The sequence below is a fragment of the Lynx canadensis genome, chromosome E1, assembly GCF_007474595.2.
Source record: "Lynx canadensis isolate LIC74 chromosome E1, mLynCan4.pri.v2, whole genome shotgun sequence".
Classification (NCBI taxonomy): domain Eukaryota; kingdom Metazoa; phylum Chordata; class Mammalia; order Carnivora; family Felidae; genus Lynx; species Lynx canadensis.
Window position 1 is genome coordinate 985,106 of NC_044316.2, and position 27,874 is coordinate 1,012,979.

At 66.8% G+C, this 27,874-nt stretch overlaps 1 protein-coding gene and 1 long non-coding RNA gene across 2 annotated transcripts; both read right to left on the reverse strand.

Annotated features, from left to right (window-relative positions):
- Window positions 1-1,088: 1,088 nt before the first annotated feature.
- WSCD1 (WSC domain containing 1) lies at window positions 1,089-27,414 on the reverse strand. The gene is given in 20 exon segments (XM_030296264.1): window positions 1,089-1,387; window positions 1,390-1,584; window positions 1,587-1,661; window positions 2,269-2,356; window positions 2,358-2,476; window positions 3,780-3,813; window positions 3,815-3,919; window positions 3,922-3,947; window positions 4,276-4,294; window positions 4,296-4,372; window positions 4,375-4,435; window positions 11,138-11,259; window positions 14,212-14,362; window positions 14,365-14,398; window positions 15,685-15,799; window positions 20,289-20,541; window positions 20,544-20,633; window positions 20,636-20,677; window positions 20,680-20,964; window positions 27,158-27,414. Coding segments are annotated over 19 exon segments (1,956 nt in total). The 5' UTR covers window positions 20,731-20,964; window positions 27,158-27,414.
- On the reverse strand, window positions 5,901-8,901 carry LOC115500263. The gene is made up of 2 exons (XR_003964491.1): window positions 8,821-8,901; window positions 5,901-8,720 (listed from the first exon to the last, which is right to left on the reverse strand). It is a non-coding gene; the product is annotated as an uncharacterized LOC115500263 (long non-coding RNA).
- Window positions 27,415-27,874: the final 460 nt, after the last annotated feature.

Here is a 27,874-nt window from a genome sequence, read left to right on the forward strand (position 1 = left end):
CAGCCCCGGGGCCCACCCCCGCGTCCAGACCCGAGCCTGGTCTCCAGGGCCTTGTGCCTGAGCCCGAGGTGCCATTGACGGGAGACCCAAGTTGGCATCAGCGGCGCTGCCCCCAGGCTGAGCACCGAGTGGCCGTGAGGACGGTCCGGTCTGGGTCCCCACCTCTGTCCTCACCCGCCCGCTCCCTTCCTCCTGCCACGTAGACTCGGAGGACACCCCCCCCCCCACCCTATTCACCTATTTTGCAGACGCATCAGGGTTTCCGCGCCTCTGAGGCTCTGTAGATGCTGTTCTCTCAGCCTCGCTCCAACCTCTCCTCTGGCCTGCCGGGTTAACTCGCACAGATTGCTCAGGACCAGTTCAGGCCGTGCGCGTACCGAGACCCAGGCCCACGGTGACCCCGAGCCGGCACGTCACACGCATCCTCTGCTGCTGGCCTCTCATTCCCACTTGTGACCACCCCTCCCCTGCCCCCCCAAGGCTGTGAGCCGGGAGTGGGGGCCCCCACCAGGCAGGGCGTCAGCCTCCCACACACAGAGACGGTGCGGCAAACGAGGGACGGGGGCTCGGCCTCGGGGACAGGCGGAGCTGCAGCCACGGCCTTCCCGCCCCCCCCCCACCCCCCGAGGGCCGTGCAGGATGGACCTGGCTGCCCCCGTCCTTGTGCCCCCGGCGCGGGACCCCACTGGGAGCAGGGCCCTCGAGATGGGTTGGGCAACCAGTCCAGGTGGCCCCCCAAGGCAGTCCCTCCTGGTCTCCCCACGTCCACCCCAGCCCCCTCCTGCCTGCCCATGGATCCCTTGGGTCTGGGCTCCACTCCCCCCCCCCCCCACCCCGACCTGGGGACGGCTTGAATCCCAGCTTTCCCAGGACGTGGGAGGAAGAAGCCAGGGAAGGGGCCCTCCAAGCGCCGAAGCTGGATGGGGTGGTGGGGGGGGGGGGCACCGAGCTGGCGGCAGGTCCTGAGGTGGCTGTGTGCACGGCGGGGGTGGGGGGGGGCGCTCCGCTGTGTCCCACGCTGCCGGCCAGTCTGCGGGGAGGGGAGGCGGGGCTGCGGACCGCGGTGCCTGGCGGTCTCCCCACACGCGTCACCGGGAGTCCGTGCAGTCAGCGGCGTCCACGAAGACCCACGCCACGCCGGTGACCCGATGCGAAGAGCAGCGTGGAATGGTGTCAGGGCACAAGCAACGCAGAGCGGGCCGGGACATGAGGAGCGAGAGGCGCGTGTGAGGGACGATGGGTGGAGCGCGGGGGGTCCCGCGGAGGGTGCCGCCCGGCGATCGGGGCTCGGGCCGCAGCGAGGCCGCCGGAGCGGTCATTGGGCACGTACTCGCCCAGGGCCCGGCCCGCCGTGCTCGCAGCCGACGGTCCACCGTCCGGATGTAGCGTCGATGAGGGCCCTCATCTCGGGGGTGAAGGGCTCGGGGTCGTGGGGGCGCCGGCCGCGCCGCCAGAAGCTGCCCTCCTTGTTGTTCTCCACGCACAGCAGCCGCTCCTCGCTCACGGACACGTTGAGGAAGGCCACCATGTCCCGCAGCGTGGGCACCAGGCTGCGGCGCAGGTCCTCGTAGTGCACCACCAGCAGCGCTTGCCGTAGCGCAGCCAGTCCAGCACGTGCGACGACCACCAGGCCGCGTAGCTGTTGACGAAGTCCGGCCACTCTGCGCGGGGGACAAGGCGGCGTCGGGCACGGGGCGGGCCCCAGCGGAGCCGGTCCCTGCCATCTGCCCGCCGTGTCCCGCGGGGGCGGGGGAGGGGCGCCAGCACAAGCCGCCGGCGGCAGGACCCGCGGCAAAGCCGCGCGACGCGCCCCGCGAGATTTCTCTGCCCGCGAGCTAAGAAACCAGGTGGGCTGTTCGTCGTGTTCCCGCTTGTTTCGGAGGGGGACACGTGCAGAGGTCGAGAATCACCCCCACAGGATCAGTTGCCGGAACAGGGCCGCCCGGTGTCCATGAGTGAGGGGACTGAGCCAAGGAGGGACCAGAGCTCAGCCTCCCGCCTCCCGGGGGGGGGGGGGGGGGGGGGGGGGGTGGCGGGGGTCAGCAAGGGGGCGGGGACGGCTGGCCAGCCATGGCGCAGACCACGGGGACAGGAGCACAGACCTGCTGGACGCAGCGGCCCCTCCGAGCACTCGGTTCCCCGTCCTCACCCGCCGACTTCACCCGTGTCTCCTCGATCCATTCGCCCACTGGCCAGACCCGGGGCCCCCGGGGCAGATCTGGTGAGCGAACGCCAGCGGTGGGCCGCCCCCGACCCCATCCCGCCTACCTTTTGCTCTTCCAGTGCGGTCTGCCGCGTAGCCCAGGTGGCCGGCACATTTGCGGTTGAACTCGGCCACCAGGGACCTGTACGGGTTTCCGGATCAGCAGTATGGCCGAGTCGAACATCTCGATTTCCCTGCGGGCCGCTCTCTCCGTGGGGTCTTCACGCAAGATGGTGCGCCGGCTCCGCCAGTGGTCCTTCTCGCCCTTGAACCCTGCGGGGGGCGGGGGAGGCCCCTGAGCAAGGCGTCGGGGATTCCCCCCCCCCCCCCCAGCAGAAGAGCTGAAACCCACTTCCGCGAGACACCAGAGGCTGGGAGGCTGACACCGAGTCAGTCACGGCTGCAGGCTGGCCAGGGAAGAGACAGAGGCTCAGAGAGGGTGTGGACCTGCCTGCCATCACACAGCAGCACGGCTGCAGAGCCAGTCACACACACGTGCGGACAAAGACAACCGTGCGCTCGTCTGTGCTGGACTTTATGTTGGGGGTAAGGGGCTCAGCTTGGGTCTGGCTAAACAGCAGCCCTGAGGCCATGCCGAGCACGGGGGCTCATGGGAACACGGAGGAAGGGGCCGGTCGGGGGTGCGGAGGGACGTCATGAAGGACTCCCAGGAAGGTGTCCCTGAACCCGCACTCCCGGCCGTGCCCCGACAGAGCCCCGGTTGGCCAGCCCGGGACACATGCTCCTGAAACGAACACACGATTATCTTGGGCTCCTGGGGACCCAGGTCAGCAGCCGGGAGCCCTTGTACGTGGAGCAAACAGCAGGGGCTCTCTGATGCCGGAAGCACGGGCCCCTGTGAACTGTGGGTTCGCCCGCTGGAACTCACACATTTCAGAACGCACCCTGCCACGGGCCAGATGCCCAGGGCCTTCACTTTGGCTCCTTCTGGCGAACGGCTGGGGAGCTCCAGGGAACCCGAAGCCAGACCACGGCTGTAAACACGAGATCTGGTCCCCTGACACCCTTGGGACTGAGGGTGCCTTCCCACAGCGCCACCCTGAGCCGGCCCCGTAAGCCTCACAGGGAAGCCTCCGGGGCCATCGCACCCAGCGATTCCGGCCCCCGGGCCCCTTGGCCGTTCGCAGATGGAGACCGCCAGCTGGCGTGGACAGGTTATGCCCCCTGGACCACAGGTGGTGCTGCTACAGCCTCGCGGTTGCCGGCCAGAGCGGGCAGGACCCCTGGGCGGGGGATCACCCCAGCCACTAACCCCACCCCCGCCGTAGGTACAGGTGACACTTGTACCCGAGGACCAGAGGCCCTGGTTCAGGGACCAACTTCCCCTGGCTTCTCCCACCAGACCAGACCCACCGCCGAGCCCAGGGCGTTAGGGAACCAGAGTCCAGGTGAGAATCCCAGAGAAACTGGCGTTAGCGCCTGATGACCCAGAAGTGCATCTCGTGCATCTCAGACTCCGGCCACACGAGCGCGGCACCACCAGCCCTGGGGAGCCCCTCCCTGGCTCCCGTCTACACTCGCTGCTTGGGGCCCCTGCCTGCGGCCCCCCACTCACCCTTGTTGTACAGCGTCCCGTCAAAGTAGTAGCTGGCCGGTGTAGAAGCCCGTGGCATGCTCGATGAGGTGCCGTACCCACGTGTTCCCGGCTCCCGGGAAGCTGGACAGAGCCACGAACACCTTGGACTTGGTGGGGCAGGAACCATCCGGTCCGTGCAGCGAGTGTCTGAAAGGCCAGAGCTTGACCACGGACCGCCCCGCCAGGAACTGCTGACCCCAGACTCCCACTTCGCAGACTGGGAAACTGAGGCCCGGGGAGGGGGTTGCCTCCTGTGCCTCGGCCGCAGAGGACAGCCCCAGTGATGACGAGACCTCTGCGCACCACGGCCCCGAGATGGGACCACCCGCCACCAGGCAGGGATTGTGCCCAGATTGCCCCCCCACCACCGCTGCTCCGCACGCGGCCACCGGGGCATCTCCAGACCTGCAGGGCGCAAACGGGGGTAGAGCCTGGGGGGGGGGGGGAGGGGAGGGTCCTCGCGGTAGGAACTCACCCTGCACGGGCGTCTGGTAGAACCTCGCAGTACTCAGCCTGCCTCGTGGCCTCGGGCCCCCGGCCACACAGCGAGCTGTCCACGGCGTCCCGAAGGCGAACTGCGGCGTGGGGTAAGCGCAGTAACACTCCCGGACCCGGAGGACGGCCAGCGTGAACTCCTGGTGGGGGAAGAGACGCATCCGTGGTGGGTGCGGGGCCTTGGCGGCACACGCGGGATCGGCGGGGATGACGAGGCCATCCTCCCCGTCCCACCCCGCGACCGGCTCCTGGCCTCATCCTGCAGTCCCCTGTCCCCTCTGGTAAGCCGCCTCCGCAGAGGACGCAGCGGGGGCGCTGGGCGACCTCGGACAAGGTGCCGCACCTCTCTGGATTTCACCCACCGAACGAGGGCAATGGAACCGCCTTGCTCGTTTGTTTCCGGGACGGGACTAGGAGGGGGTCCGACACCTGCAGGACACTCAGGGCACTCGGCCCACTCGCCCCTGCCTGCGCCGCGCCTCTCGGCAGCCCGGGAGCGTCCAGGGAGGGAGAACGGTAGGCACGGGAAGCGTCTCGCAGCTTCAGCAAACGCCGCACAGACTTTTTATTTTTGCCCACAGCAAAATCTCATAAATAAATAATAAAAGAAATCATAGTGTTGTCTGCGTGTGGTTGGCAAAGCCGAGGATCTCTGTCCACGCTCAGAAAAGGTCACCGGGCCGGGCCCCGGTTGCTCGGAGGGCGATGCGGAGCCTGGGGTGGGGGCTCCAGCTCGCTGGGCGTGTTCCCCGCCCCCTCCCAGTGTTGGAAGCTTGAGAGCGGGACAGCCCCGCGTGGGCCCAGCGCGTCCCAGGGGCCCCTGCTCCCATCTCAGGACTTTGCCGTCCTCGGATGCTCGGGGCACCTGACAGTTTGAGTCCTGAAATTCTGCCCGCGGGCCCCCCTCCCAGGCCCCAAAGCCCAGGATGGAGACCACCCCCCCTGTTGGGCGTGTGACGCTCTTTCTAGGTCAGACCCACCGAGAACGGACCCCTGTGAAGATCCCCCGCCGCAGCGGCCCCAGCCCTCACCGGTCACTCGCTCGGGGGCCACGGGGCCGCCAGTGTTGGGGTGCAGGGCCGGGGCCTGGATGGGGGTGCAGAGCAGAGCCTGGCAAGCCCTCCAGCAGCTGCAGCAGGCCCCCCCCCCCACCATCCCTCAGCACGACGTGGAATGTGTCCCCACCCGACGTTCTAACCCAGCCTCAGAACGGGACTGTATCCGGGGACAGCGCCTTTGTGGACGTAGTTCAGGTAAAATACGGCGGGGAAGGGGGGGGCTCCAATCTAATCTAACTGGCGTCATCATAAGAAGAGATTAAGACAACGATGGACAGAACGCCGTTAAAGACACAGGGAAAAGACCATCTCAGCCCACAGGCCTGAGAAGAAACCCCCCGTCTGGGGGCTTCTGGCTTCCAGAACCGGGAGAAAACAAGCCTGTGTCACGCAAGCCCTCGTCCGTGGGACGTTGTTCAGGGCAGCCCGGTGAGCTGCGACACCGGGGTCCTTACTGGTCCGCACACGGCAGGCCCGTGCCCACCTCAGGGCCTTTGCACCTGCTGTGCCTTCGCCTGGAACGTCCTGCCCCCGGCACCCTTTTCCAAGCCCACTTTTCAGAGAGGCCTTCGCTGCCACACCCGTTTCGTGCCTCAGCGCCCCTTCCCACCCTCACAGGACCCCTGTGCCCTTGCTGAGCTCTCTGGTTCTGCTTCACTGCGAGGTGGAGGTGGGACCCTCGGACCACTGTGAAAACACTCGGCCCCGCGAGAACTGTCCAGTCTGCTCTGACGCACACGCAGCAAGGCCCCCGCGGTTCCCTCACACGCGTGGTTCGTCGGCCCTCCCCACGCCCTCCCTCCCGCCAACGCCACTGGGCCGATCCAGTCTGTCCCACGGCGTCCTATGGACAGGATCCCTCGGTGCGAACTTGGCATCTGGTTCCCTTCGCTCGGAATCACGTGTGCAAATCCCCAGCAGAGACCACGCCCCGGAGAATGCCTAACGGATGCCTGAGGGACAAACGCGAAGGAGGGAAGGAGCTGATGGGTGAAGCGCCCCCCCCACCGACAGGTGCTGGTAACACACTTGGGGGTGAGCCCCCTGGGGCTGCCTGAGCCCCAGCTCCACCTAAGCCCTCCTGCCACCAGGTTCCCGGGCACCGTTGTCCTGGACGTCCTGCTCAGGTACGAAAAGGCCAGCACGCGGGACCCCTCGCCAGCTGCGGTGGCTGCCCCGCGACCCTGCGCCCCACCCGGCAGCGACCCTGGCCCCTCCGCTCCCTCGAGTGGATTAAACGGTCAAGTTCCCTGTCGTGTGCGGAGCAAGGGGGGACTGGAGACGTAATATGCTGTTTATTTACACAGAACCGCGTTCAGGACAAATCACACCGGATTCCGAAAACACAGAACAATTTTCAGCCCCTTGGGGATTTCTAGGACACGAATTTCCATAAAAATTAAAGATTGATGAATCCTCTCTCCGCCAGCCTCCCCGCTGCCCCCTCCCCCACCCGGGTTCAGAGGTCAGAGGAGAAGAGCGCGGCGATGGGAGACGGAGGCAGGAGGTGGAGGACGGAGACGTGGGGGCTGTTTCCCTCACATGGACAAGGCGGAGCCTGCTCGGGCGGCAATGGGGTCAGGGGGGTGCACGTCCCCCCGGAACTGCATGCGGGTCATGCCGTGCAGGGCGGGGGTCTTGCCCGTGGGGTCAACGGTCCATCTGGTGTCGGAGCTGATCAAGAGTCTTGGCTCTCCGATTACGCGAGGGGTGGTCTTTGCCGGAGGTCAGGGGAGGGGACGTCCCACCGGCCGTCTGGGTCTCATCACCTCTGTCTCCGTCCTCCTGGAGCGCCTTTCTCAGGGTCTCCAGGATTACAGGGAATTACAAAGACGTGAGATTTCAGAAGGGGAAACTGAGGCGTGGAAGCAGGGGGCGAGCTGCCCAAGACCTCAGGCCGTGAGACGGTGAGCAGGGACAGAAGCTTCTGGACTCCCAGCCCCGGGTTCTGCCACGCACCACATCCAACTCCGTGGACACGGACACACGAACGGTGGGGTTTTTGGTGAAATCTTTGAACCAGCACGGAGCTCGCCGTGAGCCTTCTCTCCGGAGGCCGGTCTGGACATCCAGGCCCAAACGGGAGAGATGCGCGGGAGGAGGGCGAGTCAGGGCGAACGGGAGCCTGTCTACTGAGCCTGTCACTGAGCGTGTGTCCTCCTGCGTGGCTGCAAAGTGGGGGCCGTGTGGGTGGAGGGCAGCCGTGGAGGCAGGACCTGTGGCTTCGAATCGCATCCAGGAGAATCCGTGAGAATGCCACGGCTTGGGGCCATGAGACTGGCCAGGATCTCGAGGCGGGACGTGGCCATGCGGGGACACGTGCCCGGGTCACTGACTCTGAAGCCACCGCCCACGTTCCATCCTCAGAATGGGGCCAGAAGAGTCGCTTCTCAGAACGTGCCGGAAGGCTCACAAGCACACGCAAGAAATGCACACATCCTTCACTCCAGCGATTCCGGAAACGTCTGATGACACAGCCCGAGGAAACAGCTGGGACCCTGCTCACGGGTGGGCCTTCGGAACGAGTTCTATACAACAGCCGGGCAGCAAAGGCAGAGCCCAGAGGCCCAGCAGTGGGGGGGCGAGGGTCCTGGCAGCCACGGCGGGACACACCCAGCCCAGGGAAGACACGGAGGGAAAGGTTTAATCTTCAAGAAACGAATCCCCGTACACTTGGAATACAAGACCAGAGGACGTGAAACCTCATTGGTGGTTTTCTCTGACGTGCTACAGTTATAGGTGAGGTTAAACTGTGCGTCTCCAAATTTTTAAATTTTCAAAGATAGATATGCATTACTTCTGTAGCCACCAAACCCCCACCAAAACCGGTCACGTTCTTAAAGACACAACGTAGTATAACGTGGACAGGTTCAGCACAGAAGGGTACAAAACACAAAGCCGTGCCGGACAGCGGCCTCCTGAAAGGACAGCGCAGCCTTCTCGCGAAGGGAAAAACGTCCCGACGTCGAGGCGGTTAATCCACAGAACCAGACCCGGACAGACCCAACCCCTGGCAGAGCGGGGAGGCGGTGGGCCCACATGGGACCAGCTGCACCTGCCGGGATCCGGGCGGGTCAGGCAGGGCCAACGGCGGCGCAGAGAACAAGCCGGCCTGCCCACGGAGCTGGGTTCCCTCGGCGGCCCGGCCGCGGGGCCTGCGCACAAACACCGGGGCCCGCCCGAAGATCGACCACCCCAGGTCCAGGCTCAGGCGGGTGAACACCTGAGCTCCCCTGTTCACCTTCTTCTGGCCCAATGGAGCAGGTGAGAGCGACCGCGAGAACGGAGACGGGCGGGTGTCTCCCTACGACCCCCGCAAACCCGCCGAGACCGCTTCCCTGTGTTCACACTCACACGACACGGACCCCTGCCGGCAGAGTCAGGTCGTCCCGCCGCGAAGAGCACCCCGAATTGTTCTTTTTCTGCCCAGCCACACCCCCGGAGCTCCCTGAAACCTCACGACCCACCGGCAAGCAACAGTAGAGGCGATCCTCCGCGCAGGGGAGGGGGAGCTGGGAGGCGGCCCCCTCCCTCACTGGCCTTCCTGAAGCCCCACGGATCCCAGCCGTGGCTCCACGGTGAGTGTCCTGCACCACAGCCCGTGAAGACACCCACCTCCAGTGGCCGTGTGGCCCGCTGCGCGCGGTACTCGCGTCCTAGGTGTCTGCACCTTTCCGCCAAATCTTCGGGGTTTGTGGCCTTGGCGCCGCTGGCCTTTCTGGGGCGTGGCGCTCGCCAGGGGCGGCTCCGCCCGCAGGGGACAGTCCGGCTGTCACACAGGGTGGGGGAGCTGCCGGCAGGTGGTGGGTAGGGGGGAGATGGTACCGACTCATCCTAAAACGAGGATCTACCCGAAGCGCCTTCTCTGCGCCAGGAACCCCGCCCTGGACTGAGGCGGGAGCCCCCAGACCTCCGGCGGAAACCGCACGAGGGCTGCCGGAGGGGGCCGCCCCGAGGTGGCGAACCCCGTTACACGACGCCCCGGGGCGTGCCGGGGGCAGGGGGCCGCGGTCCGGGAGCAAACGCCACTCCGCTGGTAGAAGGTGGCTCTACCTGGACGCGGCACCCCCGCCCACCTGGATCCGCCCCCTGCTGCGCCCGCGCCCCCCGACTACGGCCGTCCCCCGAGGGTCCACACCGAGCACCCGCAGGGCGTCTCACCTGCGGCCGTGGAGCTCCTTCCACGCCCGCCCCGCCGCACACGGTCACGGCGCCCTCTTTCCGGCCTGGGCGTGGCCCGGCGCCCTCCGCACACACGCAGCCCCCGCCCCCTCGCCTTCCTGGGGACACGCCCGAGTCCTCCAGCTCCGCCCCTTCCCGAAGTTGCGGACGGACCCCCAGGCCCCTTCACCGGCTCCTGGCGCCGACCTCGGCCCCTCCCCGGCTGTGACCCCGCGTCCCCCCGCCCCGGGCTCTGCCCGCACCCCCGAGGGCGAAAACAGCCAAACGCTCAACAGCGGGCACTGGTTAACTCTGCAGGATGGATGTCCGCGCGGGGGACAGGGGACCGGAAGGCCCCTGGGTGCTAGCACGGAGCGGTCCCCGAGACCGACCCTCGGCCCAGGAAGGGGAGCTGCCCCGTCCCCTCCCCCCCCCCCCCCCGATGCCACTGGGAGGGGGGGGGGCAGCACAGGAAGCCCAGCGGGGTGTGGAGACTGGGCCCCACCTGCCCCACTTCCCGGAGCGGGCTGGTTCTGGGGGCATGTGGGGGTCCCCCTCGGGGGAGTGTGTCCCCTCGGAACCCCGGAAGGTTAAAGCAGGTCACGCGGGGCACCTCCAGGTTTGCAGACTGAGGCAGCCTGGTCTGGACCTGCCTGCCGAGTCCCCACGATTCCGGGTGGGGGAGGCTCTCGGGGGAGGGGAGGGGGGGTCTGTGACGGCAGGTGTAGCGTCCCCCTACCCACGGCTTCTGCTCCTGTGCAGGGGAGCAGGGGCCCGGCCAGTGTGAGCCCGCGGGCACCCCAGCCCCGCAACCACTGGAGACGCAGAGACCCGCGTCAAAGGCTGTGGTCTGGGAGGACAGTACACATGAAAGGCTCCGTCTGGGGGTCCAAGGGATGCATCTCAAGAGGAACCAGGGAGGGTGCGTCCCTCTGGGCTCCCCAGCCTGCCTCCTGCACCTCCCAATCTGCAGGGTCAGAACCACGGGCCAAATGGGCCCAAATGCCAGCTGCCCCTGGTAGGGGTGCCGTGACCTCGGGCAGCACGTTCCAGCTTCTCGACCTCCGTTCCCACTGCTACAAAGGCAGAGTCCCGGCGCCCACGGCTTCCTGCCACCCCCCGGGGGGCCACTCTGGGCTGGGCCGCTGGACCAGCCCCTGACCTCCATGCTCTGCAGGTCTCGTCACTTACGAGCCCATCTGGCCTTGACGGGCGTGTCCCACCCAGAGCTACCGTGTGAGACAGACAGTGGCCTTAGAGCCCGGCCCAGCCTCTGCAGGGTCGTGCGCCTCCCGTGAGCCCGGGCTGGGCCAAAGGTGCACCTATGCCCACAGTCCCTGAAGCCGGCCCTGTCCCCGATCCCCGAGCCAGCACGTGTCACTAACAAACCCATCAATTTAACAACTGACACCTGTGTCAGAGCTCCCATATGGGAAGGCACGGTCCCGCCAGCCTCAAATCCGCCGACCGCACCCCTGCCAGCCTGGGGGACCCACGCTAGCCACGGCCACGTGGCCCTCCCTCTCCTGTCTCCTCCGTCCCGAGAATCCGCATCCGGCACGACACCTGCCCCTCGGCCTCCCACCCCCCGCACCCCTGCACACACTCGTTACAGGACCTTACTTTCTGGGAACAAAATCCCGAGCACGCCTCCGCTGTCGCGTTGGGCTGCAACAGGGAGTCGGGGAAGGTGTGGGTGCCGTTCTCTGGCAACCTGAAGCATCCGCGGTACGTGACGGTCCTCCCTGCGGGGACAAAACGGTTTCTGGTGAGAAATGGTGCCCGTCGCTGGGAAACGGTGGCTTCGTGGTCTGAAATGGGTGCTAACATGCTCAGAGGGGCAAGTTTCAAACCAGAAAGCAGACCGGCCCAGAGAGGGTGTGGGCGAGCCGGACTCTTGAGACCACGGTGCCCAAACCTTGTCACACGCGGTCACCCTCGTCACAGGGGCCACGTGGCTGCAGCTGTTGACCTCAGGCCTGCTTCTCCTGCCAGCTCTGGGGATGGGGTCCATCCTTTCTTCCTTCCCTCCTTCCCTCCTTCCTTCTTTCCCTCTCTCCTTCCTTCCTTCCTTCCTTCTTCCTTCCTTCCTTCCTTCCTTCCTCTCCTTCTTTCCCTCTCTCCTTCCTTCCACAAATCTGGATCAAGCATCCCTTACATGCCAGATTCTATACTACGTGACCCAAGAGGCCAGTATTCTGGAAAATTCTATGTTCCCACAGCACAGGTGTGAGAACTACATCTGTTAACGTGAAGTCCCGCCACCATTCCCCCCCCCCCCCCCCACCGACCGCTGTGCTGCCAGGTCAGACCCGCTTGTTGTCTCTGATCCTGAATTCCCACCAGGCCCCACGAATGCTCAAGCCCGTGTTAGAGGAAGCCTCCTGCCATGTTGTCATCCAGACCTTCTGGTGGAAACGTCCAGCCCCTAGCTAGCTTCCTTGATGAACCTTCTGGAATGTTTCGGCTCCGAGGGCTCGTGCCCCTTCCGCATTCATCAGGGTTTCTCAGATGCCTGCCTCACTCTTGTGCCCCCCACGCCCCAGCAGCAGCCGGCACCCCCGGAGGCGTCTCCGTGCACAACTGTGGAACAGGACCAGGCCTGGGGCCTGGGAGCCCGCCCGATGGGCCACGGCTCTGTGGCCTGGGCACCAGGCGCGGCCCCTACAAGTGCCCAGCAAGTGGACGGCAGGGGACGGGGCACGGGAGGCGTGGGGTAACCCGCCTCAGGCTGGTGGTTGAGTGGCGCCGGCTGTCTGTGCACGGCACCGTGTCACTGGTGAGGGAGGGGCAGCCTCACACCGTTTCAACATTAACCGTGACGGCAGGTGCAGCCGACCCAAGACCTGGGGCCGGCTTGAGTGACCGGGCCACGTGGCCCCAGTGAGTGGGCAGCCTGGAGTCAAACGGCGACGTTTGAGTCGGCGGCGGGGCACACAGGAGGGGCCGGCAGGGCAGCCCGGAGCCCCGTGTGGACGGTGTCCGAACCCAGGAAGGTCAAGGTTCAAGAGGCCAGCCAGGAGGCCCACGCAAACGTGCAGGTGACGGCGCAGGGCTCCGGTTCTCCACGGACAGGCGTCGACGAGTGTCCGCTGAGATGACGGCTCATCAGCGAATCCGCAGTGCGTGGTCAGGACCTCCACGCCGTCGCAGATGCCCGTCCCGAGTCCTTGATCGCATCCTGTCTGAACACAGACACCACGCACGGCGCCAGCACTGGCTTTCACACTCACCCGGAGTCGGAGCAGCGGGGCTTCCGTCCCGCTGGGCAGGCTTGCTCGTGGCACGGAGAGCCGGGGACCCCCCTGCAGTCCCGGCCCTCCTCCAAGCTGGGTCCCGGCCCTCCGGGAGCATGCCACGGCCGGGAGGCACTGTAGCGGACGCTGGGCGGTCCCACCTCAGCCAGGGGCGGGGGAGGTCTCCCAGGTTCTGACTTCTTCCCACTCCCAGCCTGGCCGTCCCCATCGCGACAAGGACGCTCCGACGTGGGCAGGTATTTTGGAAAGAGGCTTTCGACGATCACGTTACGTGGATCCGGGCTGCATCATCTTGCGGTGAGGATGCATTGGAGTTTCAATCGCACCTCGCTGGGCCCTTGCAGTGGAAATTGGGGGGTTCGCTGGGGCTGCCCGGGGCGTCAGCTCACTGCCCCTCGCGGTTGGTGACTGCCTCCTGTGTCCTGTAATTTGGGATCGTAAGCTCATCTTCAGTGAGGAATTATCTACGGGAGCTCCATTCGCCTGGGCCGGTGGTGCAGCTCTAAAGAGACTGCATCTGCTGTGTCGGTACCTCCACGCCGCCCAGAGCCAACTGTCAAGCCGGGGCATCGGGACCAGGCAGGCGGTAAAAAATCTGAACGTCAAGCAAAACTCACCCAAATGCAACCCTGCAATTACAAATTCTTAGCAAGGGTTTTGCTTTGTTGTTGTTTTGTTTCAGTTTCGCCTCCAGCTGAGGTCAAAACACATGGGTTTTTGTACCCTTTCTGAACTGGTAGGTGGTATTTTCTTTTGAATCTAAGATTGCACAGCCTTATACTTGAGCAGAATTCTGTGCGCGGAGCTCTCGGTCCAACCCCACCCCACAGGCCCACATCCTCCTTTCCTGCCCGACTTGGACGCGAAACCCTCAGCTTCACTTTCCTTCTTTTGGTGGGAGCTCAGCTGCACGCAAGAAACAACAGCTAGGAAACTTCCAGACCCTCCGGTAGGCCTCACTGCTGCAGATCTAGGTCTGCCTGGGCACTTCACGGAAAAGACTGGAACCAGAGAGGCAGACCAAGCTGCCTGAGGCCACAAGGCATGTCCCAGACCTACCTGGGCCACCAGATCAGAGTCTCTCTCCCGCCAGCCCACAAGGAAGCTGTGCCTGGCCCTGAGCGCAAGCAGCCCTTCGCAGAGCCTAACCGGCCCCTCGCCGCCACGTGAGCCTGCCCCCCCAGTCCGCACGCGAGCTCGCCCCCCGCGAAGGCGTTGGGATAGAGCGGGCACAGGTTCTTCCCAGAGTCCCAGCCGGTGTCTGGAGGAGGGCTGAGGGCGAGGAGGCGGGGCTGCGGGCGAGAGGAGGCGGAGCACAGCGCGGGAGGCGGGGCTACGGGCGCGGAGGCGGGACGCAGCGCGGGGAGGCGGGGCTGAGGGCGGGCGCGGCGCGATGGGGCGTGGTTGGGGGAGGGACCCGGGGCGGAGCCGCACACTCACGCTTCCTGGAACCGGGCTGCAGCTCCTGGACGCGGTACACGGACAGCCGGCCGACGCCCCCGCACGCGGAGCCTTTCTCCCCTTTGCACTCGTGGTTACAGGCCTCCGGCCCGACGCTCGTCACAGGGAGCCGGTTCCCGCAGTAGCCACTCCGCCCCCCGCCTCCAAGCCCGCGTAGACATAGGACCTGCCGGGAGAGCGCCCTGCTGAGCCCCTTGCCCAGGTACCGCAGCACCCACCGAGGTCTGGGTCAGGATGGTCTCGGGTCAGGTCTGGGGACGAGGCGGGGACCGCGGCGGTCAGCACACGGCTGGCCTTAGGGGCGTTTTCAGCCGGATGTGAGGGTCATCGGCTGAATGTAGGGGAGCAGCCCTTCCTTGTGATGAACGAATCCCATCAGCAGCCCTCCCACCCTTGCTCTGGTCACCCTGAGCTTTGTCCCCAAGGCACCACCTGCGGGAGCTGCGGGTCCAGTGCCGCGGTGCGCTGTGTACCCGCTCTTAGCTCCGCAGGGCCGGAGCCCGATTCTGTGGCACCTGTCAGCCCCCCTGGTGCAAATATCCCAGCGCAGACGACTTCAGCCACGGAGGGCGCAGCCCCGGGCTCACGACATTTACAAGACATAAGTGCCCGGGCTGAGATGGCACGAGTCTGAAGCACCTGCCGCCAAAGGCGGTCCTCTACCTGCTCCCACTGTGACGGGGACCCAAGTAAGCCAAGATTACAAATGGGACCTGCTGCGTGCCACACGGGATGTTAGCTCTGGAAAGAGGCCCACAAACCCAGACTGATCCCCATCCGGCCGCATGCTAGCCGTGTGGCCCCAACCCCCACTTACTACCGCCCAGTCTGTCTCCCCAACTGCCGGAGAAGGAGAGGACACCGTCGCTGTCAGTTTTAATGCTGTCCGAACTGTAGAAGCCCCTCCGAGCAGGGACCCGCCCTTTCCTTTCTGGGCCTCGGTTTCCCTGTCTATAAAACGGGCGCAACTAATTGCAACCAACCAGAAGGTGGTGAGGACTTAAGTCACAGCAAATGTGGACAAATCTAATGTCGGAGAAACAACACACGAGGAGCCCCTGCCGCCTCTGGTGCCCCCGGCTCCCGAGTGTGAGCACGCACGCGTGCACGCCCACAGTGAGCTGGGTGCCTCGGCGGGAGGGGCCGCCCCAGCCACACTGCTGCTGTCTGCTAACAGCAGGGGGAACAGGCAGCAGCAGGATCAGCGGATCTGGCTCTCCTGTGGAGCTGGAAGGGTCCCCGGAGGGAGACATGCGGGCAGAGGCCCTTTACTGCAGTTGAAACACCGGAGGAAACCGAGGCCCAGGCAAGGAGGACAACTCACTAATGTGGCGGGGAGCCCCCGCTCTCCCTGCGAGCCCGTGCCCTCGTCGGTCGCCCGCGGTCTCATCCGTCCAGCTCCCCGGCCGCCACGGACCGTCTGAACCTCCCTCCCGGCGGGCTCACACTCACCGCTCGGCGCACGCATCCTGGCAGTGGGAGACGGTCATCTTTCGCAAGTCAAAAAACACGGCCCCCTTCAGGGTTCTGTCCCGGCCACTGTCACTGAAGCATCCGACGTACGTACCTGCGGGAAGCACGGCAGAGACTCAGGCCCCGGGGACGGGAGGGGTCCTAGCCGTGGGACACCCCCCAGGACTGACCGGCCGGCCCAGGCTCTTCTCAGAGGCCCCGGAGACCAGGCTGCGGCCTCACCTTTCTCCGTGTCTCTGGACCCCTCCGCCTCCTTGGTTTCCTGCCTCTTTCCTCGGTTAACGGCCCACCGTCCCCACAGACGCCTGCCAGGGGCTGGCGTCAGCCTGAACGCCTTGTTCTTCTTCCGGCCCCAGCTCACCACGTCTGCTGGCTTATCACCTCCCCTGGACCCCTCCCCGCCATCCCTACCCGCCCTAGGTTTGGAAAGGCCTCCCTCCACAAATGTCCTGATGGGCGGTTTCTGTCACCTCCTTATGACCCAGAGGGAAGAAATCAGTTACGGGAAGTCTGACCTTCGCCAAAATAAAGGACTGGCAAAGGGGAAGAGCTATTTCAAGAAAACACCTGCGGTGCCGGGGGGACGTGTCAGCAGCGTGTGCGGAATCGACAGCACCGAGGGACGGCTGAGCCCTCACCCGTCCGGGCATCACCCCTGGAAGGGGACGCGGGGGAGACGCGATCCCGCCAAGCGGTGGTGCCGCTGCCCCCACGGTAACATGGCAGAGGGAGCCTGGAACAGCCCTGCCTGTCACCCCGACGCGGAGGGGTCTCCCAGAGACGCCTGGGGCGGGCACGTGCGGTGTGTGGACGCACAGCCACGTTGTGCAGGAGCCCACACGGTCCCACGCCGCACGCACACGCCACGGGCAGTGCCGAGATGTGGACGGGGCACCCACGATACAGACGCTGCCCGTCTCCCCCAGGACGTCCCACAGGACACCGCACGGCACACGCAGCCTCCGAAACTGGGCTGCCCCTGGCGGGGGGGGGGGGTGGGGAACGCGCCCAAGGCCTCCCTCCGGCGGCGGCTCCCAGATGGCTCCACGGTGGGATCACCCACCAGGCCGGGAACCCCGAGGGCAGGCGAGGCTCCCGGCTGCCCTTGCCAGGATCGTGGCCCCGAGCAGCGTCCCTGGTCCCCCTGCTGAGGGATTTGCAGAAGCGGACCCACCAAGCCCGACTCCTGGGACCGAATCCAGAACAACCGTCCTGTCTGTGAACACACCTGACGCCACCTCTGACCTCAGCTAAGTTACGGCCACGTTCTGTGCCTCAGTTTCCCCAACCGTCCAACAGATAAAGGCCCACCCACCTGCCTCACCCGGCACCAGCCCCTTTCTTCCTGCCCACCCTCTGTTTCCTGCCTGTCCTTGACGGGCGTTCCCGACCACTCCAGCCACCGCGGGCCCCTTGCTCCGGATTCTTAGATTTTCTGACACGGGTCAACACCCAATGACGACGATAATGCTTATCACTAACTGCTGTTGTTAAAGCTGCTTTATCCCCATGCGTCCCGTGTCCACCAGGGCCCTGCTGGGTCTGGCACACCGTCAGCACCAGCCCCCCCCCCCCGCAACATCAGGGGTGGCCCAGGGCTCCCGAAACCAGGCCGACACGCTCCCAGAGCCCGGACGCGGCTCCCGGGCCCCGACTTAGGAGAGGCAGAGCGGGGAAAGGGGAGCAGGTGGCAGGGTCGGTCGAGGCACGCAGACACCTCACCTGCAGGACGTGGGGGCAGCGGGGGGAGCAAAGGTCACCGTTGTCAAGGTCTGCCCGCCGGGATGAGCCTGTGTGTCCCCTCAGCCCCAGGACGCCCATCACACGTCGGGCCTCACCTGCTCCCGCTCAGGACCCGGGACCCCCAGGGTCACCTACGTGTCAGCAGCACTGAGACCCGAGTGGCCGCAGCGGGAATAAACGCCTATCCTTGGCCGGCTTACTCAGCGAAAGAAAACTAATATTTGAGAAATTTCTGGCGTGCTGCTCGGCAAAGAAGAACGTCTATTACGGTTTTCAATTAAACATCCAAAACATAAGCTCAGGGGTTGTTAAACATTTATCACCGTTGATGGGAAATTAACCGAGAGCGTGTAAAGAAAGGGGGCCGGGCTCACGACCCCGAAGGCTGAGGCTGGCGGGTGTGAAACGTGTGTTTGGGGGCGGGGTGAGGGGCACGAATCTAGGCCCCTCACCCCCAGGCTGCGAGGCCTGGCCCGTGCAGCCCCCTCCCTGCCTGTGCCTCAATTTCCCCATCTGTAAAGTGGGCTCGTGGCCCCCCGGGCTCACAGAGGGTTGAGAGGGGACACCACCTCCTCATCGGGCGGCCGTCTGGAGGCGGAGGTGAATGAGTTCTTGGGCGGGGACGGCCATCCCTGCGGTCCTGCGCTCTAGCTGGTGGACTGGAAAATAGTAGCTGCACAGTTAACACACGAAGGAGCGGTAAGGGGAGCAGCCGGGCCTGGGTTCTCTGGACAACGAGGTACAGCCCGCGTCTGACGGGGCGGCCGGGTCTGCGGCAGGGGGCAGGGGGCAGGGGTGCAGGAGGCCCGGGACCCACGCGCGCGCTCCAGCGGCGAGGGGGAGGGGAGCCTCCCTCCTGGAAAAACACCGAATGACTCCTCCGGCTCTGACAGAGGCGAGGGTGTGCGGCGGAGGAAGGACGTCCGAGGGACACACTGGGACACATTCTGAGGCGGATTTATTACTTTCGGCTGAAACGGAGGCAATGCATTATTGTCTGTGACTCCGCATCTGTTCATTTGCACATCAGAATGGACACGCCGTGAGGCTATTAACGATGGCTTTGGAGATATTGGAATGTCTTTGGAAATCACTATCAATAAAAAACAAACTGGCTACGGAGAAGTTACTATTTCTCCCCTAGTAAACTTACTGACATTTTATTCCATTATGGATGTTGTCCAAGGTATAATGAAATGCTCGGTGATTGATGGGGCCTCCTGCGGCTTCCCGGGCCTTGCAGGAACCCCTTTCAGGAGCATGGCGGGCTGCCCGGCCGCAAAGAGACGCCCTCTTTGTCTGCGGCCCCAGCAGCTGGCCCGCAGGCCACCATCCGCCGTGAGGAGCCGGTGGGGGGGAAGCGGGGGGGGGGGGTGCTTCCAGGCCAGCGCCCCCTTCTGTGAAGCTCTCCCTCCAGCCCCCTGACACCACGGCCTCCCCAGAGCACAAATGTATCCTCACACTCTAGGGGGGGAGCTCAAACCTGTTTTAACAGCCTACAGCAGAGGGGGCGCTGACCCGCTGACCGCTCAGGGCCCCCAGCATCCTGCAGGGGGAGCCTCAGACTCCTGCCGCACCAGCCACTAACCCTTCACGTGCTGGGTCATGGGGAGGCTGGGGGTCGCTGGGGAGGAAGCCAGAGAGCTCCCACGGGGCATCCCAGGGGCTCGGGGAGGTCACCGGCCCAACCGGCCCACAACGGCCAAGACCCTGCTGCTCCGTGCGACCCTCCGGGCCCGTGCAGTCTCTCCCGCCTCCTTGGCCATCGCTAGACCCCGCCCACGGCTTCTCTAGGTCCCTGGACGCAGCTTGAACCCAAAGGTGCCCCCAGGGCCGTAACTGGGTCGCCCGAGCCCTGCCCTCTGCTGGCTACGTTATAAAGACCCTCGGCCCGTGCCCCAGTCCTGTGGTGCAGACCTGGTTCTGCCCCCACCCTGGGCTCCTCGAGTACACAGAGGATACTAGACCGGTACAGGGATCCTCAACAAGATGGACTGAGAAACAGCGGGGAATTGCAGCAAATCTGTTCAAGGTCACAGAGCCAAAACCCGGCAACACCAAGACAGAAACCCGGGTCCGTTTTCAAAACCTGTGCTCTTGCCATGGCTGCCTCTCGAGGACTCCGTGTTGACTTTGTCAGCCATTCACATTTTAGTCTAAATGAGTGGTGGCGTAGTCTGCCTAGAGACCCAGCTTCCTGGTGTGCCGGGCGGGTCTACAGAAGGCAGGCCTGTGTAACGTGAGCTGCAGAATCAGTTCCTTGTGTCCCCCTCATTCTTGGGCAGAAGCCTCGCTGAGGAATCCCACAGCAAGGGCTCCGACCTCTGTGACCTCAGGAGAAACTGCCTTCCGTGGAGACAGGAGCATAGCATCCTCCGGGCTTCACTCACTATCGGAGTCGTTCCTCCCCCACCACTGACTCGAGGGCCACCGGGCTCCTCCCTCTCTTCCCTGGACCGGCTCACCTCCTGAGAACAACGCCATACTCCCAGGCCCTCGTTCCCCCCCAGCCGTCCCCAGGCTGCATTCTGAGATGCGCGCCCCCTCCGAGTCCCTTCCCTGGCCGCCTTCTCTTCCCTGCCTCGTCCCCACTTCCGCCGGTGTCCTGGGGCCACATCCCAGGCTGGCCACGGCCACGGGGAACGCAAACGCGGGCAATGACCCCGGCAACTGTGCAACTGTGTCGCGGTCCTCCGTATCGTGTCTCCCCTGCCCGCGGGCCTCCCCCGCCCAGGCAGCCACAGGGCCGGACCATCGAGCGCCCCCCCCCCCCACGCCCCGCAACCACCCCTCCCCCGCCGCCCCGCCCACGCGAAGGGCAACCCGGCCCGGGCACCTACCTCCTCCCCCGACGGCTGGCCCGGGGGCCTCGGGGCGCAGGGCAGGCGGCCCCTGGGGGTCGCCCACCAAGTGGCGGAACCAGCCTCGCCGCGGCTGGCGCAGCTCCGGGTTCCGGGTCCGGAGCCAGCGGGGGCCGGGCCGGGCCCGGGCCGGGGGCCCCCGCGGCACGTCCGCGCCGAGCGGCAGGTCCGGGCTGACGCGCGGGGCCCGCGGCGCCCGGCTGTCCAGCAGGCCGACGCCCGCGCCAACTGGCGGCCAACGGGGAGGGCCTGCAGTGGGGCCGGGGGGCCCGGGGGTGCCCGGGGCGTGAGGGCCACGCGCGCTCGCTGCAGCAGCAGGCAGGCCGGCCCGTCATCAGGTAGGGACGGCCCGACAGAAAGAAAGAGCATTGAAACGCGTGCGCCGAAGCAGCTTCTGGAGCCGGAAGGAGGCTTTGGCCATGCCCCTGGGCGGCAGGGCTCCCGGCCGGGGCCCCGGGCACGGCTCCTAGCGCCCGGCCAGGGGGCAGCCCGGGGTCTCCAGAGGCCTCATGCCCGCATCCTGACGCCCGCCGCGCTCCCGCCCCGCTTCCGGCAGGTGCTCCGACGACTCGGTCACGCGGCTCCGGCCACGGGGCCCCGCGGCTGCGGCCTCTGCCCCAGGGTCGCCGGCCTGGCCATCGCCGAGCTCCGGGATCTGGAAGAGCAGAGAGCGCGCGCTGACACCGACGAAGGGCCCACCGCGGCCCCCGCGCCAGGGCCGGGAGCCCCTCCGCCCCAGGGCCCGGCGGTGCTGCAGGAGCACCCGACGGACGGGGGGGGGGGGGGGCTCGGTCCCCGCCCGGCCGCCGGCCGCGGAGCGACACCGGCCCGGTCCGTTAGGCCCCGGCCATCCCGCGCACAAAGCGGGCGTGAGGCCCTCCACAGGGGCCACGATGAAGGAAGGGCTCAGAGGCGGCTCCGCACCGAACCCTCCTGGCGTATCATCTCATTTAACCCTCGGGGCAACCGACCAGCCGGGTGGACACGGTCGCAGCCCCACTTTGCAGGTGACGCAAAAGGAGGCAAAGGCACACAGCCGGTGAACCGAGGAGCCCAGCTTTGGAACGGCGCGTTTCAGAGCCTGTACCGCGGACGGCCCGGCCAGCGATCGACGCCAGCACGCACAAGGGCGCCCGGCCCAGGGCTGGAGTACCCAGCAGGCGCTCGATACGCGTGTACGACCTGCCGAGTCCCTCCCGGGTGGGCACGGGGACGGCAAGCTGTGTTCTGGGAACTGCGTCTGCAGAGGCTTCAGCACAAGAGAGGGGGTGGGGCCGTGCACCTGCTACGGAGCCTGGGGCACCTGGTGGGAAGGCCGCAGGGCGCCCGGATCGGCCTTCAGGGCCGCCCCTCGCTGCCCCGGGGCCTCCGCGCTCACACTGGGCTCGGCCCCCGTCGGCGGTGCCTCTGAAGTGCGCTGCGAGGGGCCGGCGGGGGCCTCTGCAGCTGCCGGGAGCCGGGCGGCTGCTCCCGGCTGCCCCTGAGCACAAGGACAGTCTTGTCCCGGGAAGAAAAGCTCCCGGCAGCGTGACTAACGTGGCCCGGGACCCCCGCCAGGCCCCGCAGCCCCTCAATGACCACTCTGTGCGCAGGGAACAGCCAGCCTGGCGTGCGTGGAAAGACAATGTTTGGGCTCTTGTGGGCTGGCGTTCCCGGGGCGGCCAGACCGGCACCACCCTTTCCAGTTCAACCCCCAGCCTCCACGACCTGGGCCGCCGAGAGTGCAGGGACCCCCGAGGCTCGGGCGGGGGGTGGGGTGGGCTCGATAATCAGCAGCAGAGAGTAGATTTAAACTCTGAGCCGGGAAGCCTTTTCGGCTGGGCCTCCAGACCTTTCATTTTCTCGTTAAGCTGGTGCACGCCAGGCCCGCCCCGGCCAGCCTCGTCAGACTTGTAAAACCACAGAGAAAATCCCAAGAAATCCTGCCTGATCTCCCCGCCTCCAGCCTCGGCCCTCCAATCCGCCCTCCGAGAGGCCGCCAGGGCGATCCTCCTGGTGCACAAATCTGATCACGGTGCTCCCCTGCTCAAAAGCCCTTTCCGTAGCTGCCCGTGGCTTCTGGGATAAACTCCAAGCTCCTTAGCGTGACACACAAGCCCCCATCTGGCCTCGTCTCTTGCCAAGCCCCTTCCTCCGGCTTCCCGTCACACGTGCGTGCGAGCACGCACACACGCCCGCACCGAGATCCGGGAGGCACCTGAGCAGTCCTCCTCGGCACCTCCTGTGCCTCCAATGCCTCCTGTGTCTCTTCCACCCTCTCGGCCCAGCGAATCCCTGTGTGTCCGCCAAGGCTCAGCCCGGTGTCTCTTCCTCCGGGAAGCTCTCCCTGACCACCCCCACCCCCACCCCGCCACCACACACACACTGGTGCCGACCCCGACCCCAGCGGTCAGCACCTGGGACAGCCGGGCCGTGAACAACTCTGGGCCCGGGGCCGCCCCCTAAGCCCGCCATTCCTGTAATTCTGGTGCCCGCACGAGGCCTGGGCAGCGCAGGTGCCCCGAGACCCTTGCTCTGAGTACACTTTGTAAGGTGACTGAGCGGATACGGTGACAGGCACATCCCGACGCCAGGAACCTGATCCCGCGGGGCCTGAAGTCAGAAAAGCACGGGGACGCAGAGCAGCCCGGCTCCTTCAGGCACAGGGACGCGAGGGCGGCCTGCTGGCCCGTCCACGTTGTAATTCTAGGAAGGGGGTTCCCAGGTCTGCTCACAAAGGGCTCCCGGCCACAAGACTGGGGTTCTGTCGGCGAAAATAAACGGGGAGAAGGGAGCCCCCCGCCGTGGAAAGGAGAGGCCCGGAGAGCCGGGCCGGAGGGCGGGCGGGTCAGCAGTTCGGGGTCGGGAACCACGGTGTGCGGTGGGTCCCGCGCCGTGCCGGGCGCAGGACTTGGAAACTCGCCACAGGAAGCGAGGGGTGGCCGGGGTGCCGTCAGGGCCCATCAGTCAGGATTCGAATGACCACACCCGGCTTCCCCGAGGACCCCCAAAGCCCCCCCCGGGGCCATCCCGTCCCCGAGGGGCCTCCCGGTCTGCGGAGGGGGCCTGGGCGTGAAGGTGGGGACAGCCACTCTCAGGGTCCTATAAAGCAGTGGCCACCCCGGACCTTGAAAATCGCGCAGCTGGTTCCGGGCCCAGAACGCCTGCCTCGGGCGGGGCGGGGGCTGGCATGCCCTGAGCGTGAGAAACTCGTCCCCTGCCCTGGACCACCAGTGTCACACTTGCCGTTGACCCCTACCCTGTCGCCTGTCCTCCAGGCTGCTGGCCCCTCCAGGCAGGGCCCCGGCCACACCCCCAGATCCCAGCGCACAGCCAGCAGCTTGGGGATAGAAAATGTCTCTGGAGTGACCTCAGGTGAGCGCGGCCTGGGGGTGGCTGGGTGACCTACAGCCGCTGCACAAGGGGCTCCCGCCAAGCCTCGAGGTCGGCGGGACCTGCCAGCCCCTGGGGCACACCCACCATGGCCTGTCTGCACGGTCGGGAGCCCACCCCACGCTGCCGGCGCCTGCTCGTTTCTAGTGCTCCCCACCCCCCGGGGCCGTGCTCCTCACCTGCCCCATCCCGGCTACGCCGCGTGCCCCCTCCCTCCCCGCGGGCGCCACGCTTGTCCCCATTTGAGAGCCACAGCCGCCAAGGCCCCGCGGTCAGACACCAGGGTTAGCCCGCCCACGCCGGCTCCAGCCCCACACTGGGCAGGACTATTCTGGAAAGGAGCTCAGGGCGCCCCCACCAGCACCTCTTTAAAAACAAGCCAGGTCCAGGCTCGGCGAGACGGTGCCGTGCATGGTGTGCCCCCCGCCCCCGGCACACACCCCTGATGTCGCCCGTGGGGGTCAGCGTCCCGCCCCCCCGGGCCCCTCCTCCGTCCACTCTGCTCTTCCCGTGGGGCCCCTCCCATCTCAGAATCCAGCAAAGTGCTTAGGGGGACGGGGGTGGACATCAGCCCGGAGAAGGGCAGGCAGGGCCTGGGGGAGGGTCGCCCCACTCAGGAAGCAGGGAGTCGGGGCAAAGGGGCTTCTGGGGGGTCTCGGGAGGGAGCTGGGGCCTAGCGCAGGTGGGGACGGGAACACCCGAGCCCTCTCCTGTTACTTTGCTGCTGGCTGGGCCCCAGGGCGCAGCAGGTGCCCGGCCTGCAGGCGGGACCGGGAGTAGGACACAGGCTCCCGCTTCTCAGCTAGGCCGAGGGGTCCGGGGACTGGGCAGGTGACGGGGGCAGCGGGGAGAGGAGAAGGGCAGCCCGTGGGGCCTGGGGGCTGCACAAAGCCCTCGGAGAGGCCGGGGCCTGACTCCTGGCCGCCGGGGTTCGGTCACGTGACTGCCTCCGTCCCCTCCCCGGCCAGAGAGGACAGGCGGTGGCAGGTGGGGAGGGAGACTCCAGAGGCCCCCAGAAGCATCTCCGCACCTGTGGCCAGGGCAGTGGGGACAGCGACCCTCTGGGCTCAGAGCCACGTGCTCCCAGTCGGGTGAGAGCCTTAAAGACAAAGGAGCAGGCCCAGCACGTCGCCCTCCCGATGAGAGACGGGCGGTGGGGTCCCAGCAGCTGAGCCCCAGCCTCTCGGGCCGGCGGCCGGCACGGTGGGGAGGGGTCCTCGGGTCCACACGAGCCTCCGGCTGGGCTCGGGGCTCTGGATTAGCCCTCCTCCGTCTTTTCTCACCCCTGCAGGCCTCCGCCCTGCTCAGCTCCGTGCACACTGTCTAGATACTCCCCTTCTCGCAAAGGCCAAGCCTAAGAAAGTGATCTTTCTAAAGAAGGAAACAGTAATGCTGCAGCCTCCAACGTGTCCCCAGGACGCGGACGGCCAAGCCCAGGCCTCTCGGTCTGACCCCCAGTCTGCCAGCCCCCTCCTCTCACGGGTCCTCCCAGAAGGCCGTGTCCCAAGCACAGTGCCCCCGGCCCCCGTGCCCTTCCTCGTACGGCTCGCGCGTGCTTTGTGGCCATCAAGGTTCGGGTCCGACGCTCCCTGAGGCGGAGCTCGACGGCGGGACGGGATGCTCTGTGAGCTGACCCCGGCTGACGTGTCCCGCCTGGAGTCAGCGCTCCGAGCCGCTCCGCCCACTCTCCCTCCCGGCCCGTGAGCCCCCCGCGGGCACCTCCGAGTGGAACACAGGGCAGACCCCCAGGAATCGGTGCCCCCCGCCACCCTCCAGGGCTCAGGGGAGAGGGGCGCGTCCGTCCCCTAGTCAGGAGTGGAACCCTCTGGAAACAGCCCATCACCACCTCTCCGGTCTATCGCTGGGCCCCCTCTTTCATAGATCCCTGTTTTGTTCCTCTGTTTCTCCCACCCGATGGCGAACCCTCGAGGGTTATTCAAGCCCCTTGGGCGATTCGGATAAATCCGGGCAGGCTCAGCCTCGCCCCTCTGGCTCCTGCAGACGCTGGGATGGGGGTTCCCCGGGCGGGTGCCTGGGCACCCCTGTCCTCAGCACCCGCCGGGCCCCCTCAGGCCAAGACAGCCGCCCTCTGGGAGGGGCTCGGGTCCCCGAGGGTCTGCAGCAGCAAGAGAAGCCCAGGAGAAGGAAGGGGCCCCAGCGGCCAACAGGTGTGCCCGCGTCAGTAGCTCACAAAATGAATCCAGCCCACTCTTCCATCCACATCACACGTCCACACGGCAGGCGGTTCTCGCCAACCACAGTCTCCGCAAGCAGCACACTTCCGATCACTGTGCGGCGGCCTCCCCGCGGCCGACCGGGTCTGAGCCAGACGGGAGCACGAGCCGCGAGTGTCTACGGGGGAACCGGCCCTTCCCAAGAGTGCCTGCTCAGGCAGGACCCGGTCCTGGGCTCCAGGCAGGGGGAGCCGCCCCTGTGACTCGCTCCCCGGGGCTGGGCCTGAACTGACCTGGCCGGAGACTGGCGGCCGGGACGAGCACCCCCGCCTGCCTGGGCACACAGGAGGGCAGGGATGGGGTCTGGCCTTCCGCCTAACCAGGCTTCTTTTCCCTTCCGGCGGATGGGCTGCAGGCCACAGGACACACCCCACAGGGCTCCGGCAGCCGCCGAAAAGGGGGAGCCCCTCACCCCCAGACCAAGCTTCCAGGGAGCTGGGAAATATTCACGCTGGGGATGGGGGCACGCGCCCGCGGGCAGGGGCTTCTCCTGGGGAAGGGGGGGCTGCCGGGTCAGCCCCCCCGCCCCCAGCCACTCGCCAAGCTTCCTTCGGGGAGCGCCTGGGAGACAGCCACTCTGCTGCAGCTTACGGGGGCTCTGGTGGCCACTGGGCACCTTCCCCAAGGGGCTTCTGAGGCCCCAGCCGAGGGTATGGGGGGGTGAGGGGCACACTTGGGGAACCTCCCCTTTGCCTCCTCTCCTGCAGTTTGCAACCATCAGGAAGGGGCCGGCTCTTCCCTCCTGCCTCCCTCCCCACGGCCTCACTCCCTTCCCTCGCCCGGGGCCTCCCAGGCAATTCAGAGGAGAAAACAAAAGGCCCATCTCCTGAGCCCGACCTGGGACCCTCCGGGTTCCAGCGACAGGAGGGTGACAGCGTCTGCATCTGTCAGAAAAGTACAGCAGAGTTCCCAGTCTGTCCATCTTCGCAGCAGCCCCGGAAGGGCGCGGGGCCGTGGAAGCCCGAACCCTGGTGTCCAGCGTGCCACTGCTCAGACAAGGACAGGAGTCCCTCTGCGCCACCCCCTACCCCCGGGGGCGCGGGCGGGGGCCGGGGGGGTGGGGGGCGAGCCAGCACGCGCCACCCCGGGCACCAGACCACCGGCGGGGCCACCCTGAGGCTCCAGACTTAAAAGAAGAACGCAGTGAGCAGCCCCCAGTCCGGCTGCGTCCACACCTGGGGAGGTGCACGGCTCCCTCCACTACTTGGGGTAATTTTCCGGACAAGATCCGCGAATACCTACGTTTCGCCTTTGCCTCTGCCTCTGTTCAAGTTCACCCAGAGACAGCGGGCAGAGCCCTCCGCTGACCGGAAGCCTCGCTCTCTGGGTGAGTGAGCGGCTCCTGCCAGAGGCAGCGCGCACCCCGAACCCCGCGCTCGCCCCCTGCCCGGCCGGATCCGCCTCTCCCTCCCTCCGCGGACACTGACGGTCGCCGAGGATTCCAGGAGGGGACGCCGCGTCCAAAGCTGCCCTGCGCGCCCCCGCCCGCCCCCGGGGGCCCCTCCCGAGCGCTGCCCCCGCGCGCGCACCCACACCCCCCTCCCCGGCCCGCCGCCCGGAGCAGGTGCACCCCCGCCGCGCTCCGGCCGCGTCTACACAAACTTGTTCGCGGGCGGCTGGGAAGGAGCGCGCCCGCCCCCGCCCGCGCGGGGGGTCCCGTTGGGGGTCCCGCTGGGGGTCCCGGCGGGGCGCCCCGGAGACAGGACTCACTCACCCCGCGATCGCGGCCGGCTGGGGCGCCCGCTCCCGCGGCCACGCGCCCGCTCCCGGGCACCGAGCCCCGCGGCCCACGCAGCGCCCGGAGCACCGGCGCCCCCACCCTCCCCCCCCCCGCCGCGAGCGGCCCGACGCGCGCGCCCCCCCCCCCCCCCCCGGGCACAGGGCGCCGCCACCAGGCTCCGGGGCTGCGGGCGACCGGGCGGCGCGGGCGGGCGGCGGGCGGGCTCTGCACATGCTCAC